Raw genomic sequence first — 20596 nt, 5'->3', positions numbered from 1 at the left:
ATAAAGCCAAGCACTTAGTCACTTCAGTACTTCTCATAGCCTCTAGCTATACTATGAACAACAAAATACGTCTACATGACGCTTTGGCTTTGCTAGTATAATGAAAGCAATGTCGTTGGCCAATATCATAGTAGCCTGAGCAATACCAAAGCTGAAAGCGTAGCCTCCATCTCATGAGTCGATGTCTGCAAGTCTGCATAATTAATTCGCCCTTACTATATAACTACGGAGTATACAGACAATGTTCTGACTACTATTTCTCTTATTATCAATCTGCACTCTATGTATTTTGGCTGATCAGGTACCAACTTGTTGTGTACGACCTCTCGGTCTGAATTTCGGAACCTTCACACCTCGGGGTGATTCTCATAAATACACCACAGGATTCTGGCATGTTATTAATGGAAGTAATACGAGCTGTGACCAATTGGGCGGTGCACCATAGATAACGCGCTGGTGGCTAATAACAGCACCATTCACAGGAAGGAATCCAAGCTTCACGTGTCAACTACGTCATATCTAATCTTCTGACCCACAACCAGGTCTCTGATCGACCAATTTATGGGGCGATAGCTTATCGATAAGGCCACCGAAGTATACAGACGGATTGCCACAAATCAGATATGAGCTAATGCGTCCATCTGTATTTCTTACTTACTTGGCGTCTATTAAGACCGTACAGACCATATAACCTCCTACTTAGACGCTCATTATCGTGTGGAAGATATCTCGCATTTAGGGGTACCTCGTGCAGTCGTGACGGCCATACCACTAACAGACGCGTCCTAATGAGGGTCTGGAATTGGTTAGTGTATAAAATGATCTACCCTGCACTAATGACTGTGAGCTTTATTACTCCAGATAAAATAGTTTCAGCACTATCTAGTGATTAAAAGAGAAAGGCCAACTTCATAATCTACTTATTAACTACATCTTTAGTTTTGACCTAAACCTTGCGGTCGACATTCTCCTGTTCAAGAGTCGTTGGCATCTCAGTGCTGAACACTTTGGATTTGGTCGACTCCTCAACGGTGACATCCGCAGCTTCACCATCAAAGATAACAGCAATTTCCTCCAAGGCCTTTCCTTTGGTTTCCAGGAACCAACCGTAGGCGATGAAACTCTCGACAATCAAGACCGCAACATAAACGAGGTAGTACCGCCACCCAATGCTATCCAGTCCAACAGGGTTGACATACTGATTGACGAAGACAGCACATTTGGTCGCCAGAACATACACACCCATTCCTTTGGCCCGGATTGAGTATGGCAGAACCTCGACTGAGTATGCAACCGGAAGCGGCGAGAAAGCCATGCAGTAGAAGATCTCGTATACGAAGATGAGTGCCATCACCGCAACGCCAGCAGACTTGGCTTCAGTGGCAGCAAAGCGTTCCGATGCGATGGTCCATCCTGTAAAAACTAGCAACATGCCGACTGTAGAGATTCGGAAGAGAGGACGGCGACCGACGCGATCGACGAAGCAGGCGCTAGTGAGAGCGAGAGCCCAGTTCCAAATATTGATGAGACCGTTGACCAGGGCTTGTGTCTTCTTGTTCGTGATGCCGACGCTGTCCATGACTCGGGAGAGATCTATAAAGTCATCAAGTCAGCGATTGATCTGTTAGATTGTGACTCCGAGGTCTATTTACAGTAAGAGATCAATCCATTTCCGGACCATTGAGACATTAGACCCATGCAGATGACGAGGAACATCCTGTAACGGTTACCCTTGGTGCTAACCATAGACTTCCAAGTGGTTTGACCAGATACTGTAGACTGTTAGTAAAGTATCGCAGCGTGACAGAGAGCGACTCACGCTTCTCTTGCTCAATTGCGGCTCGAATTTCTTCGTATTCCAGCTCTACCAGCTCCGTCTTGACACCTTCTCCATGGTACCTCGTAAGAGCTTCGAGGGCCTCTTCACTACGATCGTTCGAGATGAGCCATCGTGGAGATTCGGGGAGGAACCAGACAGTGGATAGCTGGATGATACTGGGTGCCATCTGAAGCAACGAGGGGATCCTCCATGACCAGGTGCTGGGGATTACTCGGGTACCGTAGGTGATCCAAGCAGCTGCAATAGAGCCCAGAAACCAACTGGGCGAGTCAGCAAACGCAGTGGACAAGTAGAAAAGATTGACCTACCAAGTGTTGCAGATAGCTGTAATGGTGACCCGATCCTTCGGATGAGACAACTCACTAACCATGCTAGGAGACGCAGTCGTAGCAAAGGACAGTCCAAAGCCCAAAATGAAACGGCTGACAACAAACATGGCAAAGTTGGTACTCTCGCACTGCAGAATGGCACCAGCAATCATGATGATGCTTCCTGTAGTGATACCCCATCGTCTACCGTATTTATCAGCCACAAAAGGCGCAATAGGCGTGGAGCAGATGCTGCCAAGCGACATGATGGCGCTCATGAGTCCAAGTTGAGAACCGCGTGGGTTGTCAAAGAAGTCATCCCAGTAGGACACAGTCTGCAGGGAGTTCATCATACTTCCATCATACCCAGAGGTTGCGTACGACACAACACATGCTGGGAAGAGCAGGAAGTAAAGATGTCTGCGCGCAGCCGACTTGTACCAGCTTGGAGACTCGTTGGAGAGCTCAGATATGCGCGAGGGCTTGTAGGCTGCATCGGTGGTGCCCTGTTGGCGGGCTTGCTTGGCGAGCAAGTCCTGCTTTGGGGCAGGAAGACGATTTCGAAGAAAGTTCATGGCGAAAGATCAATCCAAGGGAGATGTTGGTGGTGATGAAGGAGATAAGAGCAAGTCACCTTGCATGGTAGGTTGTCTTATATATGTGTTTGTGATGTGATAAAAAACCGGGAGTGAGAGACTTGCTTTTGCCTATATTGTCTGCCGACCTAGAGTGCACCTGGTTAGCATCCGAAAACTCGGGTGTCATTCACCCCATCAATTCGATAGCGTTGCAGCTAAACTTTGCGGGGTCGAGACCAATTCTCTGGGGAACTCCGCATGTTGCTCATGGGGATCGTTCCATGTGTCGGGTAAAGTCAACCCATCGGGGAAGCTGTGAAGTCTTTGCTTCGCCAGAGAATTGCTCATAGTCATTAGCAAGATGCTGCGGAGAAGGAGGATCGAGATGTACCAATCATGGCGTCTCGGGGGAACTAAATCGTTGCCCCTACGTATTTTCACGACTCGTGTTCCACTTTGATAATGTCGGGGTTAGATTTTAGCTGCCCCGAAGAGCTATGATTGGCTCGCCTCCTCCCAAGCTTGGTCTCGGGGCAAGGAATTGACTCCCCCGAGGGATTCTGATGCTCAATAGAGGGTTGCGTATCCTCGGTAATACACGGTCCTCATGAGCTAACATCATTGGTATAATGATGATATGTGCAGAGTGGATATATCTCGGGGAAGTAGATGTCATGGGGTATTTAGGACCAGTCCATGCGCGCCTGTTTCTGGATTATTTACACTGTTATTGACCAATTCACTGGCTGCTGACTTCAATCATGGCTACCGGAATCCTAAAGACAGACTCCGATCGTATTGTCGACGCGAACGGTGATGCAGTACTCTTGCGCGGTGTAAGTCGTCATGCCCATTCTACACGCTCTCATGATGTATCGTAAATTGCGATGTATTGACGCTATCATCACAGACTGCCCTCGGCGGCTGGATGCTCATGGAGAACTTCATGAATGGCTTCCCCGGACGAGAACACCAGATCCGAGCAGCGCTTCTGAAGGTGCTTGGCAAAGAGAAGCACGACTTCTTCTTCGACAAGTTCCTCGAATATTTCTTTGGTGAAAAAGATGCTGAATTCCTTGCTTCCTTGAACTTCAACTGCCTGCGATTATGCCTCAACTACAGACACTTTGAAGATGACATGAACCCATTCGTTATCAAGGAAGAGGGTTTTAAGCATGTCGACCGAGTCATCAATCTTGTAAGTCGCAACAACTTTACTTCCCGCCAGCTGCTAACATAGAGCGAAACCACAGTGCGCCAAATATGGTATCTACACTATCCTCGACCTTCACGCCCTACCTGGTGGACAGAACCAGGATTGGCACTGCGATAACCCAACCGGATACGCCGCCTTCTGGGACCACAAACACTTCCAAGACCGGGCGATCAACCTGTGGGAACATATTGCCCGAAGATACAAAGGGAATCCATGGGTTGCTGGCTACAACCCCATGAACGAGCCTGCGGACTCTGAGTGGACTCGTTTGTTGGCATTCTACGACCGTATCGTGCCGGCAATTAGGAATATCGATCCTGATCATATCCTGTTCTTAGAAGGCAACACGTGAGTATCATCCATCGAGTTCTCCTTCTGAAGACGTACTGACGAGCGTCGATACAGATTCAGCATGGACTTCACAGGCTTCGACAGAGTATGGGACAACTCGGTATACGCCATCCATGACTACTGTGGTTTTGGATTTCCGAACCGAATCGGTAGATTCCAAGGTACAAAAGAGCAGGAGAGTTACATTCGTAGAATGTACGATCGCAAGGTGGAGTTTATGAAGAAACACAAGGTGCCAATCTGGAACGGTAAGTCTCATGGGGTTCTCTGGATGACCTAAGCTAACCTCTGTCTGCAGGTGAATTCGGTCCCATTTACGAACGAAAGGAGTATAACCCAGACTGGGAAGTCCAGAACCAAGAGCGATACGATATGCTGGATCGACAGATGGCTATCTACACATCGGAGAGCATTGGTACGTCACCCAAGACTCTATTCCGTGTGAAAAACTAACACAGCTCAGCGTGGTCGATCTGGGCATACAAAGACGTTAACGTCATGGGCATGACCCACGTCTCCCCAGACTCTGCCTGGCTCAAGCTTCTCGGACCCATCATCAAGAAGAAACGCGATCTCGCCGTCGACTCATGGGCCTACGACGATGCACATCTCCAAGACGGCCTTTTCGGTCCACTGCACCAGTGGTTCGAAGATAAAGTGCCTGCACAGTACTCCAAGAAGTACCCCTGGCAGTGGCGCATGCACATGCACGTCTTCCGCGGCATCCGAGGCATCACCATGGCCGAGTACATGATCCCCGAGTGGGCGGATTATTTCAAGGACAAGACCTTTGAGGAACTGGACGAACTCGCTGCAAGCTGGAAGTATGAGAATTGCATGCAGAGGGAGCAGTTGAATGAGCTTCTCAAGACATATGCCCCCATGAAGGCTGGTGATAAGAGGCTGGAAGGAAAGGTCATTGAATCAGAAGGCACTGCAAGTGAGGTGGCGTCTAAGGAGGCATCTGTCTCAGGTGTTGGTATCTTTGAGCTGTCGCCGGAGGAGAAGCTGAAAGCCGAGCTGAAGAAACAACAACACCCGCAAGCCCAACCTGTACCTGTTGCAGCATAGGCTTGACATTAGACATACTATGTATCAAGCTTAAGTTCAATACAAAAAAAAAATTAATATCTACATCTGTAAACAAAATCAGTTTAGACATGGAATTATAAGTCAAGTAGTATTTGTCATTCCCCTTGTCTTGCTATTTTATTTTTCCGTGCCACATCAAGCCTCTCCAGTATTTCGATATGCCATGAAAACTCTGCTACGCTCTGGCTGAAACGAGCGAGATTTCTCTTCCCACTCAGAATTACATCCTCCACATCGTCAGACAACAGATCCCTGAACAGTGGAAAGATGGTGGCAACCATCAGGATGATAGTCATAGTAAAGGTACTTGAGAAAGGAAATCATTAGTATTGACCAAAGAAATAGCGGCAGGGCCACTCACACCATCCCAGTGGGGAATAAACATGTCAAGCTATTCACCGTCTGGACATCAAATACCTTGATAAACCCAGTGCATCCATCCAAACAAGACTTGGACCGTTTCAGGACTGCGTCTTTGCAAGGATGCGATTCGAAGTTGTCGATGTTGAGAACGATGAACTCGATGAAAGGCCTGTGTATGATGTATTGGCCTGCATAGTATCTCCCCTTGAGTCTCAAGATGTTCCATGAGTTATTACCGACTGGAATGCCCTGGATACGCGCCGTTGGTGATTGCAGACTCGCAGGAGAGCTTGTGTCGGCACCCGTCATTGGAATGTCTTGGGATGGATTGCTCAAGAGGAACTCAGGGAGATTGCGGTAAATGGCAGAGTGATGTGACCAGAGATCTTCCGATATTCTGAGCAGCCAAGATGCGTAATTTGATCGCCTGGTACGAAACTGCTCCTTATCATCATAAACAACACTGTTGACAGTGTTCAGAAAGCGTCTGATGGCGGAGTTTGTGGTTATTTGAAACGCGACGAGCTCTTCCTGGCTTCTTATCGAGGTTGCTTCTGATGACTCTGGTGCGGATGGCGAGATAGGGTGGATTTCAGCAGTAAAGGCTGGGTATGGGATTTTATCTTCATATCTTGCTATACCAGATGGTGATACAATGGATATCTCGGATATGAAGTCACATTCGTATATGAAGGATATCCAGTACAAGCGACGGAAGCCGTCGGAGATACTCTCGTTCTTTGTTTGCAATCGGGCCATGGTCTCGCACTTGACGGCCGTTGCGTGCGCCCAGTAAAAAGCTTCTGCTACTGCACCTGATGCACCCATGTAGATGCTGAGTTGTCAGTCAGTTCTACAAGGTGCAGAATGATAACTCACCTAGCGAGCATGCTGGTCTGAGCAGCTTCTAATGACATATCAGTAGAGGTGTAACCCAGTACAAATCTCACTTTGCTCCAAAGTTCGCTTCTCAGCTGATCCTCAGGAATGTTTGCGCTATTTAAGAGTGGTTTATAGTTCTTTTCGATGGATATGTCAGACTGCCCACTCGAACTCAACAGTGCCAGGCAAAGAACCACGAGAAGCAGACCATATTGCGGCATATTAACCATCGGTGTCTCTTCATTTCCATAAACCTCTCTCGCTGTTACACTCTCGAAGATCTTCAGAATATCGTTCTTCAATAGCAGAGGGAAGAAAATGTTGACTTTTGTAAAATAGAGGTGAATCAAGTCGTGCAGTCGAGCAACACCATCGTCAGGGCATGAGCTAAAGTATGAGCTATCGTAGAGCTTCCACGAGGAAGGAGGCTGTGACGTGGTTGAGGGATGTTTGCTGTTCTGCTGCTCTTGAAAGAAAACTTCAGTTGCATCTGCATACCTCAGCAAGTCCTGTTGATCTGTGCTGTTCTCTGATAGCAGTGTCTGGACCAAGCTCCATGAGAAAACGTGATTGGCGTTGGCCGTATGTGACAGAGGTATTTGAACTTCAAACACAGGCTCTCGACCCTCAGCGGTTGAGTCATGCTGTGGATCATGATGGGTCATAGGTGACGCTTCCAGCGGAGCTCTCTGAGCCTGCGAAGATGAATTTGACGAAAGGATGCGGTCCTCGAGAAGCTGCATCCGCTCCAGGAGGACTTGAGTGTTGTAGTCAATCTTGGGTTGTTTCGCATCTCGGTAGACGCAATCGACATTCTGTGAAGCGCAGAGGCCGCATCTTGGCTGGGCAGCGTCACAGCGCGTCTTGCGCATGCGGCAGTTGACGCATGCTTGTATCACTCGTCTTCGGTTGGGAAATTGATTGTATGACATCTTTGGCAGAGGCTGATATTGATGGTGCGATATCGCAAGAGTCTGGACTGAGATGGTGGCGACGATGGAGTAGGCGGTCAGAACTGGCAGAGAACTAGAATAGTTAGCAGGCTTCGTGAACTTACAAGTTACGAGTATATGGGGCGTGTATGAGTCCTTCGTATAAGTAAGAAGGGGAACAATTTAATATTATCTATAGCTAGTGCTAATTATTGACATCTTGTTTCTCATCCGCCGCAATGTTCTGGCTTTAGTTAGAGACAAACTCACATCTTGCCGTCACTGCCTTCATGGACATTCCATCCTTACGCTTGACCAAAAGCAAGGTTAAGTCTGCCCTTAGCACCTTAAATCTTGATAACAGGACTCAATGATCGCTTTAAGTTTTTTTCGTGGCAATATTCCGTCTATGCCGTCCATACTTGATAATGTAAAACGGCTTGTTTGATTCGAAGTAGAGGATTGCCATTACGTTCTTTAAACCGGTTAGAACAAATACTTAGATTACATTTAGGCGCAATAACCACGGATTTCATCGAGAGGAGCAGCGATCTTGGACCATGCTTTGGTGGTTTGTTCAGCGGGCTTCCCGCGCGGCAAGCTACCTAAAGGACGAGCTGCCGCGCGGGTGATTTGTCATAGCACTTCCTCGTGCTACACTCAGTTATCTCAGCCTATTGACTAAATTTTGTAAGCATTAATAATTAGCAACTCTCTACTCAGTAAAGACTTGACCCGAGTTCTAGTATATGTGCCCACAAATATATATGAACATTATCGCCTGGTCAAGTCTTAAACAGATTATCGAAATCGCTACACAAGACTCAGCTCAGCCTCCTAAAACTCATACATTGTTGGCACAGAAGCTATCGACCGGCACCCTCGTCACTATAACCAATTATCGACAATGCCGGACCTGAGAGCGATAAGTAAAATCTTCACCGCGCTCGAACAGTCTGAAGGCGCTGGAGCTAGAGTACGACGCTCCATTGGCAGCCGACAACAGCGCAACTTCTCACCATTCCTTATGCTTGACTACATGAATGGGGGCAACGGTGCAGGATTCCCCGATCACCCCCACCGAGGACAAGAAACAGTGACTTACATCCTCAAGGGCGCTATTGAGCATGAGGACTGTGCTGGGAACAGGGGCATTTTGAATGCTGGAGACTTGCAGTTTATGACTGCGGGCAGAGGCATTATGCATTCCGAACAGCCTGTCCCGAGCCCTGATGGAAGCCAAGGTGCTGGCTTACAGTTGTGGGTCGACCTTCCGAAACATCTCAAGATGTGTGAGCCCAGATATCGAGATGTGAGAGCCAAAGAGATCCCGCTCGTGCATCTAGACAATGGCAAGGTTCTTGCCAAGGTTATATCAGGCAAGGTCGGCGACGTCGATGGCGTCAAAGACTTGTCGTATACCCCTGTGTGGTATCTAGATGTTGAGATTCAACCAGGTGGTACCCTAGTTCAACCGCTACCTAAGGATTGGAATGCATTCTCTTTTGTATTTGAAGGTTCTGCTGATTTCGCATCTCCAAACGGCACCTCGACGAGGGTGGATCAGCATGGGACGGTGTTATATAAACCAGGAGGAGATGCCGTTTCTATCCAGGTTGCTGAGAACCAAGGTTCCAGCGCTCGCCTTCTGTTAATCGCCGGCCAGATCCTTGATCAACCAATCGTCCAGCATGGGCCATTTGTATCAACTAGTGCTGACGGTATTCGCCAGGCTTTTGAAGATTTCTACGACGGTAAAAATGGATTTGAGAGAGCAAAGGGATGGCAGAGTGAAAATACGAAGCGCAGATTGAGTATATAGGACGGTTTATTTAACTGCTACTCAAGTTGTTCTAGGGGGTTCAATCTCTAAGCACTCCGCTAAATGCAAGGCGATTGCTGCTCCAACGAGAATCTTTTATCACTCCGTTCAAACTCGCTTCCTCACGGCCCTGTAGCCTCTCAAGTCCTCTCTGGAAATAAAGTATGCAGCTAGACCCATGACATACGCAGTTGCCGAGCTCGTGCCAGAATAACGCCTACTCTCCTGCTCAACCGAGATCGAGGTACTAGTAATGCCGACACCTGGAGCGAATATGTTAACGCAGGGTCCGTAGTTGGAAAAGGGAGCGCGGCGGTTATTGGGGCTATTCGCAGCGACTGTGATGGCGGTGATGGTCGAGGCAGGGGAGTAGATAAAAGCGGTAACCCCGCTGTTACCTGCTAAAACAACCACCGCGATGCCAGCATTGGTAGCTTTTACGGCGGTGTTGATAATAGTAGTGTATTCCCCCCCTAGGGATATGTTCATGACGCTCTTGTCAGCAATGCCCTTTGCAATAGAAGCATCAGGAGCCCACAGTATGGCCTGGCAGAGCCACCCGATTCTGCTCACTCCCAATTTATCCACCACCTTGACCAAAATCATGGTGCGATCTTTGGCCACACCACTCGTAGTCCCTCCCGATAATTCCTACAATCTGGGTGCCATGGCCCAGTTCGTCGTAATCTGGTGACCCTGGGACGAAGTTTGCGCCGTGAAAAGCTCTGCCAGAGAGTTCAGCATGCGAGAAATCTATACCAGAATCAAGCACGTATACATATGCGCCAGATCTGTCGGCTGCATTGGAGTGGCATTGGAGTGGATTATCATTTGTGGCATGGAGGTAGCGGGTCGCGTTATTGAACAAAGTATCTTTTTTGATATCTATAGACTGCTATATGTTAATACGTAGTCCAAAACTGACTGCAAATAGGGCTTACCATCTCGATGGCAGTGCTGCAATACCATATTTTCCGGTCATGTTTGATCTCCTGCTTCCCGATATTAAATAGCACAGTAGACTGTTATATGATAATGGAACGTTAGGAGAAAGGTTGCAACAGCTTCTTATATTCAAAAGGACCTACAAGATTAGATGCTTGTGAAATTAGGGCAAGCAAAGTGAAAATTACTTTTGGATGACTTATGCACACCATTTGACTCTAAGACGCAGGTGCTGTATGGCGCGAAATATGGATATGGTGTCGCGTAAAGTTATTAACTGCCATACATCAACCTTGTCACATGCCTCGACCAATAGCTCTAAACTTAATCTTTAAGTATTTAATAACGTGAAGCTTATAGATCTATTGTTTTCTTACTTCAGATCCAAGTTTCAGACACTTCACATTTACAAGATTACAAGGAAGCGAAGGGTTACCTAGTCAGCTATCTGGCCTCTTACGATTCAAACACATAAACTCTATAACTGAGCTTGAGTCATTGACAAGATTCGGCAACATTATGAGAGTCATGCGTAACCCATACCTACTCCAGCTCACTTGCATCAGAAGTTGCGTCTTAAGTTGGAGCACATGTTTATTAGTATAATATTAATCTCTTTACAATGTTAAAAAGAAATATATAAAGATGTATCTCAGCAATTATATAATAATTATATATTTATATAAAAGTAATACTATTTCTCATTCTTTAACTTTAATTATTTAGTTAAGACCTAAATATCTAACATTTTAATAGCATTATTAGAAATAACTATCTAAATAAATGTTATAAATAATGTATTTTATTTAAATTATTATTCTTAGTTATATTCACATGAAAAGGTAACAGCCAGCTTCACGATATCTTGACAAATCGAAACAGCCCGTAGGGTGCACCTGCCACCTCCCTTAGTCCACATAACTAATTTAATAACTTCGTTGACCCAGATTACAAGAATAGCAGCGTTTTCAAGACAGTGATGGCTTATGTGTACCCCACGAGCTGTTCCTTTTGTCAAAAGAAAACAGATAAGTCATTCCAGTCTTAAACAATGCAAACAGTCATCTGAGCCAAAACAGATCATTGTACAGTCCACAAAGCCTCATCGGTCATGCGCAGGTGCACAAGGCATCACAACCTCGGAAGACTACCCATTTCATCCAGGAGCTACTCTTGGATCCAAAATTATCCACTATCCGTTTTCTGTTTCTTTGGTCTGCCTTTCTTTCGTTTACCACATTCATCAATGTGAACTTTGTGTGCACGCTTTTCGTTTTCGGTATGTCCACATCTACACCGGTAACTGTTGCCCGCGTATGCACATCTTCGTAAATGTTCACAATGCTTATCTTTGCGACTTGGGTATCCACAGCAGCAGATATATACCGCACAGAAATGAGCATTTGTCAAGTGCCGTTCAAGAGACCTCTTGCTACCAAGGGTCACACAGGTCCTTCTTCCGCAATGAAATGGTTTTGAGGGAGAATGGTGTAAAACTATATGAGTGCTATAATATATTAAAATTCAGTCATAATACAACAGAAGGGTCACACATACCAGAGATAGGCGGCGTTGTCAAAGAATGCCCCGCAAAAGTCACATGGTTGGGAGGCGGGCCTTGACAATGCCGGTGGCGAAGCTCTTGATCCATATGGAACAATTGCGGTGGAGCTCAAAGAACTCGAGTTATCGCATAAGGCCGCTGTGGATCTTGACGGAGACGATGGTTCCAATATGGAAACAGGAGTATGGACAAATGAAGGTTGAAGAGAACCAGGAAGTAGGCGTAGTCTTACTTGCGCGTTGTCGGGTTCAACAGACTGGTATTGCTCAACTGCTGGCGACGTGTCGTTAAAGGATGGTGCTTCGTAACACGTTGCAGTTCCAGCAAAACTTTGAATCGTATCGTCCCCAGCAACAGGCAAGGGTATATCAGGGTCGTGATCCCAATACCCCGTGTTGATCCACCATTGTAGGTCGGCGATGCCGCTCGTCAATGGTTCTTGGTAATGATCATCATGACTCCAAGTGATAACGAGTGCGCCGAGACGACGCTCGGCGCCACCCTTTAGTTAAATTTGAGCTCAATAGCGATGGTTAAAAGACAAATAAATGAGAAAATTAGTAGAAAAGAAGAGCGTGAAATGTTGCACTGATAGACGTTTGGTAGGCCTGGCAACCCAAAACACAAGAGATAGGGTTGTAAGAATGGAAGGCGAAGTTATTAAACTTTTTAAGACGTACCATTCCCCGCGTCCAGTCAAGGGCCTTTTTTCTTATTCGTTACCTAGAACAAAAATTGTGGGTTTATCAGTGGGTGCACGTGTCTGCTTATAAACAACAGGGGTAATCATCTTTTAACCGAGCAATGATAGACTGTAGTTTCTGTCCCTTTGCAGCATTAAAACCACAACTAGGTAACCGCCCCAATTCTCCAAAGTCCTTGAGTCTTCTGTAAGACAGGTCGGTGCCTGCAGATTCTCGATTCCATGGCCGATCTCGAAGAGTCTCTTTTAAACGTCGTTTATTACATAAATTGGAGATCATCTTTCGTCTCTTATTTTTGGCTCCTCTTCACCGTGGTATCTGTAGTTTACCCTAGCAGTTTATCACATGTTAATTGTAATAGGTTTAAATTATTTGCCCAACTTGAAGGAGGGTAGGCTATGGCTGCAACCGGTCAAGCAAGCCATTTTGGGAGTTTCACGGGGTTTGCATCAAACCCGAAAACGGCCATCAACTAATTGTTGCGGCCAGCTGGACAGCCACTCCGCAAAATTGGCAATAGATGTCGCAGTCAACATCATAGCCACTTTATTTAACGGTCAAAAACAAGGGCTGAAATCCAAGCTGCAGGGGCTCCATCGGTTGAGAGGGTCAGTTATGGCAAGCAACATGCCAATTTGATCATGGAAATAACTCGGCATAGCAAGACAATTGCACAAGTTGTACCAAATTGGGTATTGTTGAGACTGTTTTTTTCAATCAAATAATATCCTTTGTCAAGGTACCAAGACATCGTCTCATCTGTCGGGGTGCAGTCTGGTCCTCTTATTACAATCTTTGGCAAGAAGAGTGACAGACAGGGATCTAAACCCTTTTCCCCGCTACTCGACTACATGGTTACTTCCCCGACAAAAGCCATTATTATCGGCGCGATGTGGTCCCATCCCTTATGCATAAGTATAGCATTGTGTTAATAGACCTTTATAGACACGGTAAATCCTCTAAGCCAGAGTTTAATGGCTCGCGACTGCGCCAATGTTGTAGCGACACTTGACTTTAAGATATTCTTTATCTGCGCCTATAACCATAGTGCAAAAGTGACTTATAAGCTCTGCATTAACTGTCCTTAATGCAAAAGAAATATTATCCTGCTTAATATTGTCCTAACTTTAGATATATATTTATATCCTATATTTAATATAGTAAAGAATTATTTTTATTAATCTTTTTTAATTTGGAAAATACTATTTCCTAGAGAATTAATTGCCTATATACTTAAAGAATGGCAGAAATATTTTTCTCTAGAGCAGATAAAGATTAGCTTAAAAGCTTTAATTAAGGATATATTGCCTACTATATAGACTATCTGGGTGATAAATCTTATATATACGCCATGTGTCAGGACTATGGACTTAACGCCTCTGTAGACTTAAAGGAGGCACGCCAGGACGAATGTGGAACCAATAGCTTCTATTTCTGACCTTCTCTAGCCAAACTAACATACAAATTATTGCTATTTTATTAGCAAATACATATTCAAATCCTGATTAAAGACAAATAAGTGATTTTTATATTTCAGTAGCATTGACTACGGTTTTAGCTAGGCCCAAATTATCGAAACAGACATCAGAGGACATTGGTGATGCCGCTGCGTGAAGTGACTGGGTCTCCAATTTTGACTCAAGCCTGACTAATCCCCAAGCCATAACACCAGACCCATCGGAGTTCCTCCGCACAGCAGCTTACCCCAAAACGGCCCAACACCAAACACCTATAAAATATTCCAACAGCATCTTACGGCCGCCATCTTCAGCCAAGCTCTGCATATCCTCCGAAATGAACTTCTACCCTGCGCCCCCCGTTGTCAAAGCAGAAATATATCTGCGCATCCCAGACGATAAGCGCTGCTTAGGTCAAGAGTCAGAATGGCGCGGGGGCTTTGCGGGGCCGTTCCAGCACATCTTTCTCGAGGGGCCCGTTGTCGACAGCGGTGGGAATCTCTATGTCGTGGATGTTCCTTACGGTCGCATCCTCAAGATTGATGTCGACAGGAATGTCACAGTTGCGTGCACTTGGGATGGCGAGCCGAATGGGCTCGTGGGGACTCCCGATGGGGATTTGTTGGTCGCGGACTACAAGCAGGTAATGCACTTGTCCCTAGGTTTATGAGTGATACTGACTACAATAGGGTATACTGTCGTTTAATCCAGAGACAGGCAAGATTGGTGCAAAGCTGACAAGAAAGAATCTCGAGCGGTTCAAAGGACCCAATGACTTGATCGTTGACTCAAAGGGCAATCTCTACTTCACGGACCAAGGCCAAACCGGCATGACAGATCCAACAGGTCGTGTCTACCGGTTATCGCCAGATGGAAGACTCGACACTCTACTTGATAATGGCCCCTCGCCTAATGGTCTCGTCCTCTCCCGAGACGAGCGCTTCCTCTACGTAGCCATGACACGGGCAAACCAGGTCTGGCGCCTACCCCTCCACGCAGACGGCACTACCTCCAAAGCCGGCGTGTTCTTCCAGTCTTTTGGCAGCGCGGGTCCTGATGGTCTTGCACTTGACGAGGAGGGTAATCTGTTCATCTGTCATCCAAGTCTTGGTTCGGTCTTTGTGGTGGATACACATGGTATACCCAAGGCTCGAATTGTGAGCGGATCGCCAAGGATCAATCTGACGAATTGCTGTTTTGGGGGGCCGGAGCATAAGACTTTGTTTATTACTGATAGCTTGGAGGGAAATATTCAGAAGGTGGAGTGGCATTGTCGGGGAGCTGTAGCTGCACCAGCGCTGAAACAAAGTAAAGAGTAGTAATGACGAAGCTTTGAATCTGCCACCGCATTTCATTTTACTTATTTAACAGTGTCTTGTAGTTGATCAGTCATTTCTCTTATCTCATGAGTGAGGAGACATGAGAAGCGTCTGATGGCTTATTGCATTCTGATCCCATTGTCCTTTCCCAAACAAGGCGATGACTCAAGAGTCCAGACTCACGGTAGCTTCCTAGAGGCAATCTGCGCAATTCAATCAACAGTCTGAGCGCCAGTTTCATAACACCCTCACCGTAATCCTCAATGTCAGTTCGCTCAAGACTTCATGACATGGTATCATCTCCGCACACTCTGACTCAACCCACCAGCGCCAGCTTAACTCATCCCATCTGTCGGCGCAACTTACCGGATCGTTTGCCGGGGCGTTCTCCAATGTAACACTATGATTGACTCGTGACGAGGGGTAACCCATCTCTGTCAGCAACTTCCTCAAATCTACGCTCCGAAACCTCCTCCGGGTCCAGCCCGATAACACTAGGACAAGCTCCGATGACACTTTGACTCCACGCTAAACAAGGGGCCCACTCCGAGGTCTGGGGAAGACTCGAATCTCGGGGAACCAAGATTATCCCCGCCTTTTTTCTCCGCGACGTGAGCGTTACATTTTTTCTCCACGCTTGGAATCGGCGATCCCCGTTGACTCTCTGGGGAAAGGCTCTCTGCGAGTCTGGGTAGGATATAATTAGCCCCCTTTCTCCTGTTCATAATCTTGTTTCCTCAGCTCCAAGCTCCTATCTTCCTTCTCATTCACCTATCCTTCACCCGTACACTCAGCTCAACATGGCGAGACCGAATATGATCAAGGCCACGAGACGGGCCATCAAAGACAGTCCCAAGGAGATCTTCAACTGGTATCTCCTTGCGTGCACCTGCATCTGGAGTTTCTCTGGTGTCGCCAAGGGTTTCGATGAAGGTTAGTCTCACATCCACCCGCCGCCAACTCCAACTAATCACTTAGCATCGATGCAGGAAACATTGCCTCCCTCGTCATCATGGAGGTCTTCAAAGAGCGTTTCGGAATCGATAACCAGACCGATCATGAATATGCAAACACAAAAGGCTGGATCGTGGCTATCGCTACGGCTGGTGCTGTCTTTGGATGTCTGGGTTGTGTTTGGCTCACCCAGCGTCTTGGCCGAACTCGCACCTTTCAGTTTTTCACTGTTGTCTATATGGCTGGTATCTTTGGTCAGACATTCAGTAGTGGAAATCTTGGTGCTCTTTATGCCACTCGTGTCATTGCTGGTATTGGCATTGGCGCGACAACTGTCTTGCCTTCGGTCTACATCGCAGAGGTATGCCTTCTCCTTGACTCTTTACGGTCTCCGACTAACCCGTAGCTTTTTTCAGATCTCACCTCAACCTATCCGTGGTCTCTTGACTCTCCAATACACCTGCTGTCAACAGCTCGGCGTCGTCTTCGGTTTCTTCTTCAACTACGGTGTCACCAAATACCACGCCGGAACAAACCTGCAATGGCAGCTCCCTACCGCACTTCAGCTCATCCCAGCTCTCATCTGGGGTGTCGGCACATTCTTCACTCCCGAAACTCCTCGCTTCTTGCTCAGCCAGAACAAGAGAACAGAAGCACTTGCAACGCTGTCTCGATTCCGAGGACTTCCAGAAGATCATCCTTATGTTCAATCTGAGTTTCAGGGTATTGAGAGCCAGCTGAACCATGAGATTGAGATTGTTTCTGGTGCCAATACTTGGGACTTGATCAAGGAGACATTCACGGATCTTTCTAACCGACGACGCTTTGTTCTCATGTTTGCTTGTCATGTCTTTGGACAGTGGTCAGGCGCCAACGCCATCACTCAGTACAGCCCTACTATCTTTGGGTATCTGGGCATTGAGGGCACTGAAGCTCGCTTCCTTGCAACTGGCTGCTACGCCATCTTGAAGTTTGTGTCGGTCCTCATCTTCTCTGTGTTTGTCATCGACTTCATCGGCAGACGTCGATCTCTCATGACGGGTATCACCATGCAGATCTTTACTCTGGCTTTCGTCGGTGCTTACCTAAAGGTCACCAATGGCTGGACTCCCGAGAAGATTGAGGCAAGCTCATCTGCCATGGCCGCTAGTCGCGCAGCTATTGCGGCTATCTACATCCACGCCATCGCTTGGTCCATCGGCTGGTTCTCCATTCCCTATCTCGTCTCAGCCGAAGTCTTTCCTCTTAGAATTCGCTCTATCAACGTTTCCATCCTTATGGCTGTTCATTGGGCCATGTATTTCGGTTGCTCACGTGCGATGCCGTCCCTCTTGGCAGCGACTCAGCGTTATGGAGCTTTTATGTTCTTCCTTAGTATCTGCACTGTCTCTCTTGTTTATGTTTATTTTGCTATGCCTGAGACCTCTGGTCGATCTTTGGAGAGCATGGATAAATTGTTCGAGAGACCCTGGTACACGGTGCATAAGATCGCCTACCCTACTGCGGATGATTTGAAGCCTGCGGCTCGCGAGATCCTCGAGCCTGAGATGAAAGATCAGGAGTCTGTAGTCTCAAAACATGTCGAGAACAGATATTAAGTATCTAGAAAAGAGAACCTTTAGGATGGGATTACTATAGTGAAGCTTTTAGGTTGATGGTTCTGTAAATAATATTTTAGCTGTAGCAAATATTGGTACCTCAAAACACGCCAAACTTGACTTATTCCTACTCTAGTGAACATTTTGCGGGGTGCAGCACGTGATTCATCCCCTCTATTTCCGTAAACTCCTCATAAGAGCATCTATACCAAGTCGCTCCCCAGATTTTGTCTTCCAACAACCCCAGCTTTGGTCCCAGCCAATCGTGTAAGGAAGAGGATGTCGCGTCTCCCAAGACTCCCAGCCTGTCAATCTTGCGCCCAGAAGAAGACAAAGGTTAGACTTGGTAGTTGCACGTTCAATTACCTTGCTGATGGAAAAAAATTCAGTGTGATAATAATAGGCCAAGTTGCTCTCTTTGTACACGGAATGGACAAGAATGTCTTGTCGCGTGTATTGACTCCGACAATAATGGCCCGTTGTCGCGAGCGTAGGTCTCTAATAATGCCTCATCTTACCCATTCTGACAATAGTTATAATGTAGCATGATCTATGAGCTCGAGAGAAAGGAGCAGGAATTGTCCAACAGGCTTCAAGAACTTGAGTCAATCGCAGTCACTGACCCAAGCACGGTGGATACCTCGAGTCCAGATGACAGGCATACCGTGAGGTCGATAGCAGCATCTTCTCCCGCTACACGCGAGGGCGCAAGCCTGAGGTTTGTGTCACAGTGCTATTCCTCAAGGAAGTGTCAGCTAACATTTTCTGATAGCTTTATCGCGCATTTGTTCTCTGACGCAAACTGGAGAAAGTCACATGCGACTTTACTCAGAACATTGGCTGATGCACCAGGTACCGATGAAGTCTCGATAGCGCCGTGCTCTCTGCCATCCGCAGTAGAGACACAAATGCTGTTCGAAAAATAGTCCGTTACACCGATCCAATCTTGAGTCATTGACTAATGGTACTGCAGCTTGAGTTGGGCACACATACAAAACCCATTTCTCCTCCGTAGAAGTATCTGGGCACTGCATCAACGTCTCTTCAATGGCCAGGGCACCTCCGCCAAAGCCTCAAGCCATGACCTATTCAGAGCCTTCATGATATGTGCTATTGGGGCTGTTTTGCCGTACCGCAATAAGCTTCACCATCGACACCCAGAAGCATACTATAATGCAGCTCTACAACATCTCGGCGGCGACTTTCTGACCCGGGGCCTCGATTCTGTTCAAGATCTGCTGCTGATATGTAGACTCGGCATCTACCATCCGATCGGTTCGTTAGCATGACCTTGATCGTGCACAATGCTGACAGCTTCGTAGGTACTTCCATCTGGGACGTCGTTCGGCTCTGCGGACGTCTCTGCATCGAACTTGGCCTTCACAACGGCACCGATGTTCGAGGTGATCTCCTGCAAACACAGCTCAGACGGAGAGTATTCTGGCAGTTCTATCTAATCGACCGGTATAGCTCGACAACTTTAGACCGACCATTTTTGATTGATGACGCAGACATCGAGACAAAGTTCCCAGTTGAAGTCAGCGACGAGGAACTCGAAGCAGCCAGTCAGAATGTGCAAAGCCTCGACTCGTTCAGTTACACTCGGGAACCCAATGTTCAAAACGAAATGACCGTCTTCTTTATCTCTGTGCGGCTGAGGCAGATATCGTCTCATATACAGACTGAATTCTCCAAGCTGAGGCGGAAGATCTCGAATACCAGATCAAAGCACTTGCTCGCGGGTCACATTCACGTTGTCATGACAAAGCTGTTTAGGGAGTTGAAAGACTGGAGAAACAGCAACCCTATCATACAGGAACCGAGTTGTCTGTACGAAACACAAGAGTGGTACGACTTGCTCATCGCCCGTGAGAGACTATCTGTCCTCCGTCGTGCTATCGATCTTGTCCCAAAGGTCAATGGATCTCCACCAAAAGAAATCCTGACAGTCTTTCTCAGATCAGCGCTGGAGACTATTGAGAAATATCACATTATATGCCAGAAGCGAGAGATGATGACACATACACGGAGCTACTTTCACATGCTCTTCACAGCTGCGTTGTCGGTCATGTACTGCATTTCCGTATCCAAGAAGCTTACTCTGGAAGACATGCGTGCATCCCATCAAGGATTACTCCGATGTCAAGAGCTGTTGAACAGCGTTGCCCGACAGCTCCCGGACGCAAAGAGCTATGTGTCTGTCTTTGAAGCTCTACACAGAGACGTATCACAACGGCTGTGGCCGAACGTGCCAAATATGCCCGCCAGCCTCCCAGTTGGTCCAGCCATGGGCTTCTCCAACGATATGAGCACCTTCAACGGGCGAAGTTTCTCTCCAGATCTGGGTACGAATACTCTACCCAACTCCTTGGGAAATATGCCAGACTTCTCAGCGAATCGCCAGTTCTTCGACCAGGGCTTGCAGTCGCGATCGGGTCTAATGGACCCGGTGAGCCAGTTTGCTGTTCCAGGACAAGATGGGAACGATATATCTGAGGAGTATCAAGATGGATCGTCGGTCAATTGGGCGCTGTTGAACTATGATTCATTATGGAATATGGAGTCTGCGCTGGGTCAATATGTTTATGGAGATCCTACGAACCCTAGTGTTTGGGACGGTTTTGAGTTTTAGAAAAGGACTTGGTACTATTAATCGTATTCTTGTGAAATG

The 20596-nt window shown here is 46.9% G+C and overlaps 8 protein-coding genes across 8 annotated transcripts; 5 read left to right on the top strand and 3 right to left on the bottom strand.

The window, feature by feature from the left end:
• Nucleotides 1-946: 946 nt before the first annotated feature.
• On the bottom strand, nt 947-2723 carry FMAN_09707 (uncharacterized protein; the record flags this gene model as incomplete). Its single annotated transcript, XM_041825403.1, has 4 exons — nt 947-1593; nt 1653-1772; nt 1820-2100; nt 2149-2723. The coding sequence occupies 4 exons, from the start codon at nt 2721-2723 to the stop codon at nt 947-949; spliced, it is 1623 nt and encodes a 540-aa protein (XP_041690787.1).
• Nucleotides 2724-3487: 764 nt separating this feature from the next.
• FMAN_09708 (uncharacterized protein) lies at nt 3488-5364 on the top strand (the record flags this gene model as incomplete). Its single annotated transcript, XM_041825402.1, has 6 exons — nt 3488-3562; nt 3637-3924; nt 3980-4290; nt 4348-4541; nt 4592-4708; nt 4757-5364. The coding sequence occupies 6 exons, from the start codon at nt 3488-3490 to the stop codon at nt 5362-5364; spliced, it is 1593 nt and encodes a 530-aa protein (XP_041690786.1).
• A 378-nt stretch (nt 5365-5742) lies between these two features.
• On the bottom strand, nt 5743-7562 carry FMAN_09709 (uncharacterized protein; the record flags this gene model as incomplete). The annotated part of the gene is made up of 2 exons (XM_041825401.1): nt 5743-6583; nt 6628-7562. The coding sequence occupies 2 exons, from the start codon at nt 7560-7562 to the stop codon at nt 5743-5745; spliced, it is 1776 nt and encodes a 591-aa protein (XP_041690785.1).
• A 907-nt stretch (nt 7563-8469) lies between these two features.
• On the top strand, nt 8470-9384 carry FMAN_09710 (uncharacterized protein; the record flags this gene model as incomplete). The annotated part of the gene is made up of 1 exon (XM_041825399.1): nt 8470-9384. One exon carries the CDS (start codon nt 8470-8472, stop codon nt 9382-9384), a length of 915 nt encoding a protein of 304 aa, XP_041690784.1.
• A 2054-nt stretch (nt 9385-11438) lies between these two features.
• Nucleotides 11439-11732, bottom strand: FMAN_09711 (uncharacterized protein; the record flags this gene model as incomplete). Its single annotated transcript, XM_041825398.1, has 1 exon — nt 11439-11732. The coding sequence occupies one exon, from the start codon at nt 11730-11732 to the stop codon at nt 11439-11441; it is 294 nt and encodes a 97-aa protein (XP_041690783.1).
• Nucleotides 11733-14391: 2659 nt separating this feature from the next.
• On the top strand, nt 14392-15373 carry FMAN_09712 (uncharacterized protein; the record flags this gene model as incomplete). The annotated part of the gene is made up of 2 exons (XM_041825397.1): nt 14392-14697; nt 14744-15373. The coding sequence occupies 2 exons, from the start codon at nt 14392-14394 to the stop codon at nt 15371-15373; spliced, it is 936 nt and encodes a 311-aa protein (XP_041690782.1).
• Nucleotides 15374-16173: 800 nt separating this feature from the next.
• Nucleotides 16174-17925, top strand: FMAN_09713 (uncharacterized protein; the record flags this gene model as incomplete). Its single annotated transcript, XM_041825396.1, has 3 exons — nt 16174-16306; nt 16363-16688; nt 16744-17925. The coding sequence occupies 3 exons, from the start codon at nt 16174-16176 to the stop codon at nt 17923-17925; spliced, it is 1641 nt and encodes a 546-aa protein (XP_041690781.1).
• A 545-nt stretch (nt 17926-18470) lies between these two features.
• Nucleotides 18471-20557, top strand: FMAN_09714 (uncharacterized protein; the record flags this gene model as incomplete). The annotated part of the gene is made up of 4 exons (XM_041825395.1): nt 18471-18643; nt 18698-18850; nt 18899-19200; nt 19248-20557. The coding sequence occupies 4 exons, from the start codon at nt 18471-18473 to the stop codon at nt 20555-20557; spliced, it is 1938 nt and encodes a 645-aa protein (XP_041690780.1).
• Nucleotides 20558-20596: the final 39 nt, after the last annotated feature.

This window comes from Fusarium mangiferae, assembly GCF_900044065.1.
Source record: "Fusarium mangiferae strain MRC7560 genome assembly, contig: FMAN_scaffold021, whole genome shotgun sequence".
NCBI classification, from domain to species: Eukaryota; Fungi; Ascomycota; class Sordariomycetes; order Hypocreales; family Nectriaceae; genus Fusarium; species Fusarium mangiferae.
Note: the sequence above shows the minus strand (reverse complement) of the source record. Positions and strands in the feature narration are given on the sequence as shown.